The following is an 11725-nucleotide window of genomic DNA, read 5'->3' as shown; positions in this document are numbered from 1 at the left end:
TAAATAGTTTATACAGATGCTCCCCGGGTTATGATAGTCCATGTTATGATATTTTGACTTTACAATGGTTAAATGTTTTTCACTTTCAGTACATCATTCAATAAATTACATGCGATATTCAGCACTTTTTTAAATATAAATTAGGTTTTGTGTTAATGATTTTGCCCAACTGTAGGCTAATGTAAGTGTTCTAAACATGTTTAAGGTAAGATAGGTTAGGCTATGATGTGTATTAGGTTAGGTGTACTGTAGTAAAATGCATTTTCACCTCAAGATGAGGTTTATCAGAACATAATCTCATCGTAACCTGGGGAAAGGCTGTATATAAAAATGGACATACGAACACACTCTTGGTACACTCCTGACTATAAGACCAGTGGCAGATGATAGTCAGGTTGGTCACTATCTGATTCTAAACAGGTACCTGGGAACCCATTACAGTACAGAGGGAGAAGATAATGTATTATTACGGCTGTCATTGTGAATACTTAGATTTTTGTTACTATATTACTGGCATTAAATTGCTATTATACAATAAATTCACTTGGCCAAATATACAGATTTGTACTTAATTGTTTGGATTGTCTGGAGACAAACTGCTCGGCAGCAAAACATTTAAGGGAGTGAGGTAGGTGATTTTTTTCTTCTCTGCATAACCCTGCATGAAATAAGGTCATTTAGCTTTACTTATCTGTCAACGTGATTCTGTGCAGTGTGCCCACAAATCATAGCTGTGCAAACAGGGAGGTCTCAGTCTGGACTAGAGGAGTGGCTGCTGAGGATTTACACCATGACAGTCAAAACAACCAGAAGATTAAATGTGAGATGAACTAAAACAAGGAGGAGTGCAAAGACAATGGGCACCTACTAAACAGAACTAAACAAACAGATAAAATGTCTGACTTTACAAAAATGTGTCATCTGCATTGATATCAAAAATATTTCAGAAATAACAAGGGGTAAAACAGTTACAGGTGAGATTATGGCAAAAAATAAAAGAAAATGTGTGGCAGATGGCAGTATATTGATTTTATTATAAATCATCACACAATAGTGTTATAGTTTGCTAAACTTTTTAAAATATGGTTGAGCTTACAGGGCCTATATAGGTGAATGACAAATTTCAATCAAAATGTTGTTGTCCCATTGTCCAGCTTCATTAAGCCAGGTATGTTTTCATTGTCCCATTTTGTGTTGTGCTGCCCTCTGCTGGAACTCTTTTGAAGAGCCCCACACCTAGACTGCTGAATTATCTGTCTTTCAGAAATCTGCAAGTGAAAAATTGGAGGGTCAGTTACCTTGGTGTCAAACGAGTCAAAAAGGTCTGCTGCAATTTAACTGCAATTAATTATTATTATTATTATTATTAGTATTAGTAGTAGTAGTAGTAGTAGTAGTAGTAGTAGTGGTTGTTGTTCTTTTATAGTCAGTGAAGTAGTAGTCAAGAATTTTAATCTTTGGACTGAGAATAGATTAAAATGTTAGAACAACCCAAAACAACTCAATAGCAAACATTTCTATCATATACAAACATTGAATAATAGGTCATTCATGTGAAATGATAGTGGGGCACAATATTTATGGAAACAAATAAAGACCTTTGTCTTTATTCTTTGGATCTTTGAAAGGTCAAAATCAACACAAAATAAATAAGACAAAGATCACAGGAAGTGCTCCACAACACAAAAACATTTCTGATGTTACAAATGGTTCTCTACAAAATATCACAACAACGGGAGACTTACAAATGACTAAGTGTCCTTACTACATTGTGAAATTACCACAAGGCATGGCAAATACTGACGACATTGCATAATAATTATGAGATTACACTTTACGCAGTTGTTTAGGTGGGCAGCTCAGACAGTACTGCAAGAAAATCACTAAAAAAAGTACGTATAAGACTCAGTCTGATCAGGATAAAGAAAGCCACCATACTGCATGCGCATGGCATAATGGAATGGGAATTGGTTTAATAATATTAAACAATGGGGGTGGAATGAAAACAAATGACAGCTGTTTCAGCTTCTGCGCAAGGGAAACCAAAATGGACACCCAGTCTTGGAATAGGTTACTGGATGTGCAATCTGGCATGAAGGATTGATCATGTGTCATTGGGCTGAGAGACTAATCAAAAGTCCATTTTATATTACAAACAAATAGGTATTGGTGAATGAATGGCCTCATCACCTGACTTCACCATGCCCATCTCTCACTTACAGTGTTTTTCCAGATGCATAACCTGTGCCTGTCTGGTATCCTAAAACAGACTCACTCCAACAGACATGAATTTCACCTTGTCACCCCTTTTGTTCTCAATGAAGGCAACAAAAATTACATAACTGCCCCTAGATACATACAGCAAATTACAGCAAAATATCATATCCAGTGGTGCAGCTAGAGATTTTGGGCCCCATGAAAGCCTATCATATTGGGCCCGCAAACCAGACCAATCCAAATATGTTCTAAAATTTTTAGGGCCCATCATTCAGGAGCCTTTGAAACTGTCCTAATTTTTCTCCCTTGTCCTCATTCACAATATAACTGAAATACTAGATGGATATTATTCTATTCAGTACAGAGAGGCTCCCAAAAGAATTCAATAGCCTGTGAAAAATATTGCAATTGCAGTTTTGCCCAATACATTAGGTCGCTGAGAAACACCAGCTTTGAAATAGAATGGATAGAATGATGGAGCATTAAAGGGGCTAACATGTCCAAAAAACCCAATAAAACAAAAGAAGTAGAATAAAAGAATTCACATACTTCACACCCAGTAGCTGCAGAATTGTGAGTGAAAATAACAAAAGTGAAATGGATCATTGTTACAGTGTTCAGTCTATAAGACAAACTATCGCAGTGTGTAGGCCCCTCTACATCACCACAACCTCCTTGTTTAACCATATATGCATTTGTGATATCTTCTCTCTGTACTTTTACATGACAGTTTACAGAATGTGTATCGTTAGGTCCGATCGGGGCTATAGCGCAGAGTATTTTAAACCTAGCCCCAAGTATTTTAGTCCCGATATCAATCTTAATTAAAAAATAAAAAAAGTCAAGCCCCAGGTAAACCTGACTTAGCCCCTGATCTTTTCAATAGCTAGAAATTCCGTTGCTTCACAGTTAAAACTCATGGGCGATACCTCAATATAGTAATGCACTGCCTACTCAATCAATTAATTGCGTCATTCTGAGGAGTATCTAATATAATTATTACCACAGGCCTGAATTTACTTGTAGGGGTGCTCAGTACAAATAAAGTTTATGAGAAATCATTGTTTACTCCGTTAATTTTTTTCTCCGGGACTAATTTTTTTCCGGGTTTTCTTTTGTAGATTTCTGTAGTAAATGCGCAGAGTGGCCTCTAGTGGCGTTTATGTAACTTCTAAAGGGGCACGACAATCAGACTAAACGTAGCTGCAATTTCAACTGCTGGTTCAGAGGACACGTCAGTAGGGTCCAAGATAGCACGGGACTCGTTCTGGGTTTAACACTAAACTGCAGCAAAGCTAATGGGGCAATTGCTCCACTAGGTGGTACTACTCGTCGACGCACCTCCGTATTACATTAATTTCCTCCTTTGTTTTGGAATACAAGAAACCAAAACGCCATCTCTCAAATATACTATGATGGTGAGATTTAACCAGTTATATCACAGAATACTATAAGACACGTAAGATTATCCTTTCTGTCCCAGCTTTTTCCTTTTACCCATGTTTACAGCCGTGGGTATTTTCACGTTCGATCGGAAGTAACTTGCTCGATATGCCGCGTGAGAATCAAAATCCTGTCAAAACGTAACGCGTTCTTGCTGTCGATCAGGGGTTGCTTTCCCGAAAGCGAATAACGAACAAAATAAAGAACGTAGGTGAAGAACGCGCGAGTCTGCGTGCGTTTCCCCTAACCCTTCGTTATATTAGAATTAATGAACAAACTTTACTTAGTATTGCTTTGTCGGCTCCTCCCCAGCCCCCGTGTGAGAAAATCCTCGACTGTCGATAACAGGCACATCGATTCCATGCATTTGGATAGTGAAAAGCGTTATATGAGCGTCACACTAGACATACCGAAATGTAAAAAAGCATAAACTAATTATAAAATCAGTAAAAAAATGACATGAAGACAACAAAACAACCTATTTGTTGATATTCTAAAAATAGGTTCAAAATGTGATGTTTCTTCCTTGTAAACAAAACGCAATTGTGAGCGGCAATAGGATAATAATGTTTCTCAAAAGAAACTGAAAACAACTGTTTTAACTCTGAGGAGATGGTCAAAATCATATAAATATAATATCATATAATATTGTCACCCCAGGCCAGCCTGTATTTCACTATGAATTGTTCATCACTGACATGTTCCAAAGTGATTCATGATCACCAGCAAAAGCACCTTGGCTTTCTGGATGGCGCTGTCTCAAACACCGTTTTCTGTTGACTTGCACAATTCTCTGCCATTGCTGGTTGTGCGGGGTGATTCACCTTCCCAATTCAAAAGATGTGACTGAACAACATTTGATTGGCTAGCTCATTATGTAGGTTACCAGGGTTGTTCAGAATCGACAATCAGAATTTCGAATTGATTTGGCCACACCCTATAACATGTTGAGATGACAGTAAGAAAAATGCAATTCATTTCAATTCAATGCAATCATGCAACATTGAAATATTAAGCTGTATTGTTAAAGATGCGCATACACTATGTATATGATTTTACGTGAAATCAATTCCATTTTAATTCTACTTCCTATATTCAAAATCGAATTGCAATCCTGCCCCGATTTATGAATTGCATTTGATTTTCAAAGACGTTCTCAAGTCACTTCTGGATGGTGCTCTTATGTACCTGTTATGTACTTAAACGGCATACAGATAGTACAACATCGAGTTTCCTTTGCGCTTGCAATTTTATATTGCAATATTGAGCTCTTATTATATGATCAGCATTATATTTATTACGTTGTCCAATATAGAGTGTCAGTGTGTTTTTGTCACCTTTTTTGGCCGACAGGACAGCAGGCAAAAGTTCAAATGAAGAGCGACATAAATAATAACGAGTGGGTCGGAGTGAGTCTACGAGCAAGATAACGAAATATTTGGCGTTACAAAGCTTTCGGGAATTCCACCCCAGAGCTTTGGCACGGCTCGCATTGGCGCGTGCACATTCTGACCACCATCACGTGGGCGGTGCAGCCGCTTGGAGCGATGCAGGATGGTCGCGGCAAGAAAATGGCGGATTTTGAGGAGCTAAGGGTACGAGAAAGCATATTGTTAGTTAGCATCCGTACGCTTGCGTTTTGTTGAACTTGTATTGAGTCCTCATTTGCGTTAGATGTATATTTTATGGATGTATGAAGTTGTGCTAAAACGAATGCCAGGTTTCTGATGCATTAGCAAAATGCTTGGCTGTGATCTGCCTTGCTTGTTTTGATCAGAATTAGCTATCCGGCTAATTTGGACATATCTCTTCGAAATGCATCATTTATTACTATAGCCTACTTCATTTAAAAAAATGGGAAATATTGCATTATTTTGCGAGCTAGCTGGTCAACGATAAAATATACAGGGGAAACCAGTGACACCTTGGCTTGTGTTTTATCCCACAACTGGACTTTGTTCTGCTACTAGCTATTGTTGTTAGCAGTTATGTTATGGGGGCGAATAGAGACAGCAGCGCCCGATTGAGTTTTTGAATGTGTTGTTATTACTACTATTTATTATCATTATGCTTTTGTCATCGGACTGTTTTTCTAATAATTTCTCGACATTTCCATTGAGTGCGCCTGTGTGTTGTCCGTTGTGTATTTTTTCTTTTTTTAACGGGTCTTGGAATTATTCTTAATATTTTAGATTTCTTACGATGGCATTTGTTAAGGATTTGTAAAGGAAAAAGGATAAACACGTATGAACAATCAAGCATGGACCAAATAATGAAGGGTTAGTCGGGGTTTTCTTACTTTGTTTTCCCTGTGCCGTGGGTTTCCGGATTGGGATTGTGTGGGAGGGACGTGGCCTCAAATCGCACATCAAGGGGAATGTGTCTTTCACATGAGTAGCGCTAAAATTACATTTACGGTGCACTCTAAGCTTAGTCCAGCACCTAACGGGGGACCATGGCTAGCTAAATTAGTCGTTTCACTTTTCTTCTAGAGATTGGTATATGGCAGTAAGATGTGTGTAGCTACAGAGAGTTACTTTTTCTCTTAGCGAAGAATACAAACAGACCTTTATGATGCACCATTTTAATGTCAGTATGCTTCTGCGTTAGATTGGTACTTAACTGTAATGTGAGGAAGTTTACAGCGGATATTTTGCCAGCTCCATAACGCAGGTTTATTTGTGCATGGATGTTTGCTACTCAACCTTAATTTTGAATCGAAATGATTTCCTTTGATTTCCAGTTAGGATATTTCTTTTGATGTAAAATCTGGTTGAATTTTCTGATATTGTTTTGAATGTCTGTTTCATGTCTGTAGGTGAACTTTGAATGCATCCAGTTTTAATATATGCATCAGTTTTGTGGTGTTTTTTTTTTGTGTGTGTTTCTGATTTCAGAATATGGTATCGAGTTTCCGGGTGTCAGAGCTACAGGTGTTGTTGGGTTTTGCAGGACGAAACAAAAGTGGTCGCAAGCATGAACTTTTGCTGAGGGCTTTACATTTGCTAAAAAGCGGGTGTAGTCCTGCAGTGCAAATCAAAATTAAGGAACTCTACCGGCGTCGCTACCCCCGGACTACAGAGAGCCTGCCCGACTTTTCATCTCTCAAATCCTCCGTCTTTGCCGCTTCCATTGTGGACCCTGATCTCTCCCTTACTACTGGGAATTCCCACGGTTCCAGCACTGGGACGCACACTTCAGTCTATTTACACGAGACCAAACCCAGGATGGACATGCAGCAGCCAGCGCCTCCCATCCCTCCTGTCCACCCTGATGTTCAGATGAAATCTCTGCCATTCTACGATGTGCTGGATGTCCTGATCAAGCCTTCAAGCCTAGGTTCGTCTGTGTTTGGTTGTTGATATATTTATTCGTTTGTCTCCTATATGTGTGTATGTGTGTCTGTCTGTGTATGTTTATTTACATATACCCAGCCACCTCTATTTCAGCTGCGTATCCAGGACTGCAATTATATATAATTAGGTTGGCAGGGAATATACTTTGTTTTTCACTTTTGTAGGGCTACTTATGAACCGTAACATGTTCAGAAAATTTTAAAAGAACCACTTTCAACAGTGATGTCAGTTTCTGTTGATTCCAGAGGTGTAGCATATCATGTTTATACACATGGAAAAATGCAAAATAAGCCAGTACTTTATTAGGCTGTTCAGACATAGCAGTTGAAAACAAAATAGTCAGTAATAACACTGCATGTTTTAATTATTATTATATTCCTCTGTTCAAATTTTTGTTTGCAGAAATATCTGCTTACCATTGGATAAGTACTAACAGTTTTGCTGATTGCAGTGTCAGCAGCGTAATGGTAGTTCTGCATGTTTTCCTTAATGGTACTTAAATTCATTTATAGGTGCAAGTAGCATCCAGCGTTTCCAGGAGAAATACTTCATCTTTGCCCTGACACCTCAACAAGTGCGAGAAGTCTGCATTTCCAGGTTAGTCCGATGTCCATTTCTATAAACATAGATATTCCTGTAGTATTGCAGATATGAATAATTTTTTATTTTTCTTTTAAAGGGATTTTTTACCGGGTGGCCGGAGAGACTATATGGTTCAGATTCAGTTAAGGTGGGTTTAGCAAACAAAAAGCTGCACTGGTGCCTTTATAAGAGACAATATCATTCAGAATTAGTCATTGTAACTTGTTTTGGATCTAAAATTATATCTGTTTTGTTTTCAGGTTTTGTCTTGCAGAAACGAGTTGTCCCCAGGAAGACAACTATCCAAACAGTTTGTGTGTTAAAGTAAATGGAAAGCTTTTTCCTTTGCCGGTATGTGTTTATTTTTCTTTTTGTAATTCTTTTTTACATATATATATATATAACTGTTTGAATTCTCAGTTTGTTCATTACTTGTTGCCTGAAGTAAGAGGCAGGTATAACAATATTAAAAATTTTTGTTCCAGAGTTCCCCATTCTTCTCTTTTTTTCATTATGAAATGTACAAAGCATGCATTATGCATTGCAAAAGTAAATGTGTCAATAACCTGTTTTAATGATCATCCTCAGGGTTATGCTCCTCCTCCTAAAAACGGAGTAGAACAGAAACGACCAGGGAGACCCCTGAACATCACGTCCCTGGTTAGATTATCATCTGCTGTTCCAAATCAGATTTCCGTCACATGGGCACCTGAAATTGGGAAGGTACATGTCATTTAAACTATAAGCAGAACTGAAAAAAAAAATCTTTTATTGCAATTTTGTGATACATTTCATATATACTTGTATATAAAAACAAGTTATCCCCCTCTTTATTTTTGCAGACATACTCTGTTTCTGTGTACCTCGTCAGGCAGCTCACGTCATCGCTGTTGTTGCAGAGGTTGCGGATGAAGGGTATTCGGAATCCTGACCACTCCAGAGCACTAAGTAATACACTTCTACAAAGTTGTCTTATCTTTGCATTATCCTTTTATGTGCATATCCTATTATGTGAAGAATACTCTATACCTCATTCTTCCTTGCATTAATTTTTCACAAATTGACATTTATTCCAGTAAAAGAGAAGCTGACAGCTGACCCTGACAGTGAGATTGCAACAACCAGTTTGCGAGTGTCACTTATGTGCCCGGTGGGTTTACCATGGTTTTTTTTTTTTTTTGGTCAGGTTGTCATGGGGAAATTATAGCATCATCACCTTCATTTGGCACATTATTTTGTACATCATTGCATCATTTTATTTTTTATTATACTGTCTTAGTTGTGGTTGCACGAGACCTAAAAGTAAATTTCTTGCATGTAAAAGTGTATTCGATGAAAAATACACAATTCTGATGATCTCTTCTTCCCAGCTGGGCAAGATGCGCTTGACTGTTCCCTGTCGAGCTGTCACATGCTCACATCTCCAGTGCTTCGACGCGGCCCTCTACCTTCAGATGAATGAGAAGAAGCCCACCTGGATCTGTCCAGTGTGCGACAAGAAGGCTGCATATGAAAGCTTGATAATCGATGGGTGAGTCTTCGTGGTGGTGAAGCCTTGTGCATGTGAGATGCTGCCTTCCAAAGAGAACTGGCCATGGTGTTGGAGCACACTTGCTCATTCTGTGACATCTGTCATGTCAGGCTTTTCATGGAGATTCTGAATGACTGCTCGGATGCTGACGAGATTAAATTCCAAGAAGACGGAACATGGTGTCCAATGAGGCCAAAGAAAGAAGCGTTGAAAGTGTCGTCTCAGTTTTGTCCAAAATTGGAAAGTAAGAAAAAGGAACTTGCTCTGCTGTACGGCTCACAGATTTGACTGTTTGTCATGTGCTTGTACGCTCATAATTACCTGTGTTAAGCTCAAAGCCACGTATGCAGATCTTTGAGATTCTCCTTCCTCTGGTGCTTTAGGCTCAGCTCTGGTGCGGCAGTGCGCGGTAATGCCCCCCAGCGAGCCCAGCAGCACGAAGAAGGTAGACATCATCGACCTCACAGTGGAGAGCTCTTCAGAAGAGGAGGAGGAGGAGGCTGAAGACCCTCCACTTAAAAAGCGCTGCCTCTACATGGCTAAACCTGATGAGTCTCCGGCAAAAGGGTATGGGATTTCAAGCTGATCCGCTGAATTATAATAAAGATCTTGGAGATACCTGAAAAGGAAATGATTGTTAAATGTGTAATACAGTATCTTTATACAGGCCATGAGAAATAAACATTTAATGGGTTTTTGCTTTGTCTTCCCAGTGTCCTGGCCTATCAGCCACCAGCAGTGCGGTTGCCAAATGTCCAAGCCCTGGACCCGTCTTACCTGGCGTCTTCACTAGCAGACTATGCAGTTCCATTCCATCATTCGACCTTATCTACCATTCCCACTGACATGCAGAGTGAGACGTCCTCGTTTTTCTTATGCATGTTATGGTGGTTTCGTTTTGAGGTGACATTGAGGGATTAGTTCAGTTTTTAAAACCTATGTGTATGTGAAGAGTAAAGTCAGCTTTTAGAAATTGTACGCATGCTTTTGTGGATGCTACTGTGTTAGATGGTGTAGCTATTCAGCAACAGTGGGTAGTTTTGCCGCCATTAGGCAGTAGCATTGTAATATTGCATTTGTATTGTACAGAGCCCACAAAGTTCCAAAAATTTGTCTTTTAGGTTGTACACACATGGTATTATCTTGGGCAAATAATAAATTAACTTGAGTGCACAATATATTATGAGAAGAGAGAAATTCTGTAGGAGATTATATTGTGTGCACTCAGGATATTGAGCGTGCTTCTGTGAATATGGAGTGGCAAACACAGCTCATAAAATTCTACATTATTCTTAGAATGTCTTACAAAGGCATTCTTGTTACACCACAATGAAGTTGGGCTAGTGTTCCCACTATAACATCTTTTAACGGAAACAAGCTAGGCAGTTTTTAATGACAAATTCTTGATGTACCTATACATACACAGCGGTGAACACTAGTCATTTTTGCTATTATTTTTTGCATTTTGCTGCCCATTTCCATTCGTGCCACATGCTTAAACCTAAAGACATATCAAGTATATTATGCTTTAAGTTGTTCATTATGGAACAGTGCACAACGTAAATAACAGGCTCGGTGACCATTGCTTTAAACTTTGGCTAATTTCTCGTGCACTCATAAATATATTTTGCACATAATTATCTTGTGAACACAAGTTGTTATTCACTTAAGATAATATCTTGTGCCCTTAGGGTAACAGAATATTTTTTGGGACTTTTGGGGTTCTGTAATATTGATTGCCCATTTCTACCTGTGAAAACAAACTGCTTGGCTGAGCTGCTGTTTTTTGAAAATTTAGACAATCACCAGTGTAACACTTAAGGAATGCACCAGGCAGGATATGTGATGTCGCTGTTTGATCTCCAGTGCGTGCAGCTGGATAATGCTGCTGCTGCTGCTGCTGAATGAATGGATCATGTGACTTTACAATGGCAGAGAAATGTGACACGTAGTTTGTGTACTCTATACATGCAGTGTATCTGTACAAATGTTTGGATGTGCTACAAGCTTTTACCTAAAATTTTCATTTCAGGTCTGGATTTGTTCTCATTGATTCAAGGAGATTCTCAGGTATTCCTTTTTATATTTCTTATTCATAAAGGACATCTATGCCCTAAGTATATTTAGGTAAACTACAGGGCTGCTGCCATGTGTGTCCTAGTTTGACCCCCCCGAGCCCATTTCTACATAAAGTATCAGACAATGTTAAAAATGCATTCTTACTTCCTATCTCTCTCTAACCTAAATGCTTTGAAACAGCATGTGTAAAAGCAGTAAATTTGTCGCCCCCATTGAGGAAAGTCACTCTTTTCCACTCTGCAGCATTACCGCACGCCGATGTTCCTGGACAACCTCTCCAGCAGCCTGCAGGCGGCGACAGCGTCGGGGGGTGGAGGTCTCATCTCCTCCTCCAGCCAGTATGACAACAGCGCTCACAGCAGTGGCTCCGGCCATAACGAGCCTGGGGTCATTACGGGCACGGGAGGGACCAACATATCAGACATCATATCTCTGGATTAATTTGGCACAAGGAGCACCACTTTCTACTTGCGATATCAAATACCGCAATTCGTACTGAGGAGGTTTGTGTTTTTAC

The 11725-nt window shown here is 39.1% G+C and overlaps 1 protein-coding gene across 5 annotated transcripts in view; it reads left to right on the top strand.

Moving 5' to 3' along the window:
- The first annotated feature begins 5116 nt into the window (after positions 1-5116).
- The window catches only part of pias2 (protein inhibitor of activated STAT, 2), an 8887-nt gene continuing 2278 nt past the window's right edge, over positions 5117-11725 (top strand). Inside the window, exons 1-15 of one of the 5 annotated variants that reach the window (XM_049019234.1) lie at positions 5117-5255; positions 5853-5939; positions 6613-6999; positions 7529-7613; positions 7696-7746; positions 7859-7949; positions 8187-8321; positions 8441-8546; positions 8675-8748; positions 8969-9129; positions 9240-9373; positions 9513-9696; positions 9843-9982; positions 11162-11199; positions 11452-11725. The exon at positions 11452-11725 is cut by the window's right edge and continues 2278 nt beyond it. In XM_049019234.1, the coding sequence (XP_048875191.1) occupies positions 5921-5939; positions 6613-6999; positions 7529-7613; positions 7696-7746; positions 7859-7949; positions 8187-8321; positions 8441-8546; positions 8675-8748; positions 8969-9129; positions 9240-9373; positions 9513-9696; positions 9843-9982; positions 11162-11199; positions 11452-11649 (1803 nt within the window). In that variant the 5' untranslated portion in view covers positions 5117-5255; positions 5853-5920 and the 3' untranslated portion in view covers positions 11650-11725. Of the gene's footprint in view, positions 5940-6557; positions 7000-7528; positions 7614-7695; positions 7747-7858; positions 7950-8186; positions 8322-8440; positions 8547-8674; positions 8749-8968; positions 9130-9239; positions 9374-9512; positions 9697-9842; positions 9983-11161; positions 11200-11451 lie in introns of all 5 variants that reach the window. The other 4 variants (XM_049019232.1, XM_049019229.1, XM_049019233.1 and 1 more) reach the window with 4 other exon arrangements.

This window comes from Brienomyrus brachyistius, chromosome 7 (genome assembly GCF_023856365.1).
Source record: "Brienomyrus brachyistius isolate T26 chromosome 7, BBRACH_0.4, whole genome shotgun sequence".
NCBI classification, from domain to species: Eukaryota; Metazoa; Chordata; class Actinopteri; order Osteoglossiformes; family Mormyridae; genus Brienomyrus; species Brienomyrus brachyistius.
Note: the sequence above shows the minus strand (reverse complement) of the source record. Positions and strands in the feature narration are given on the sequence as shown.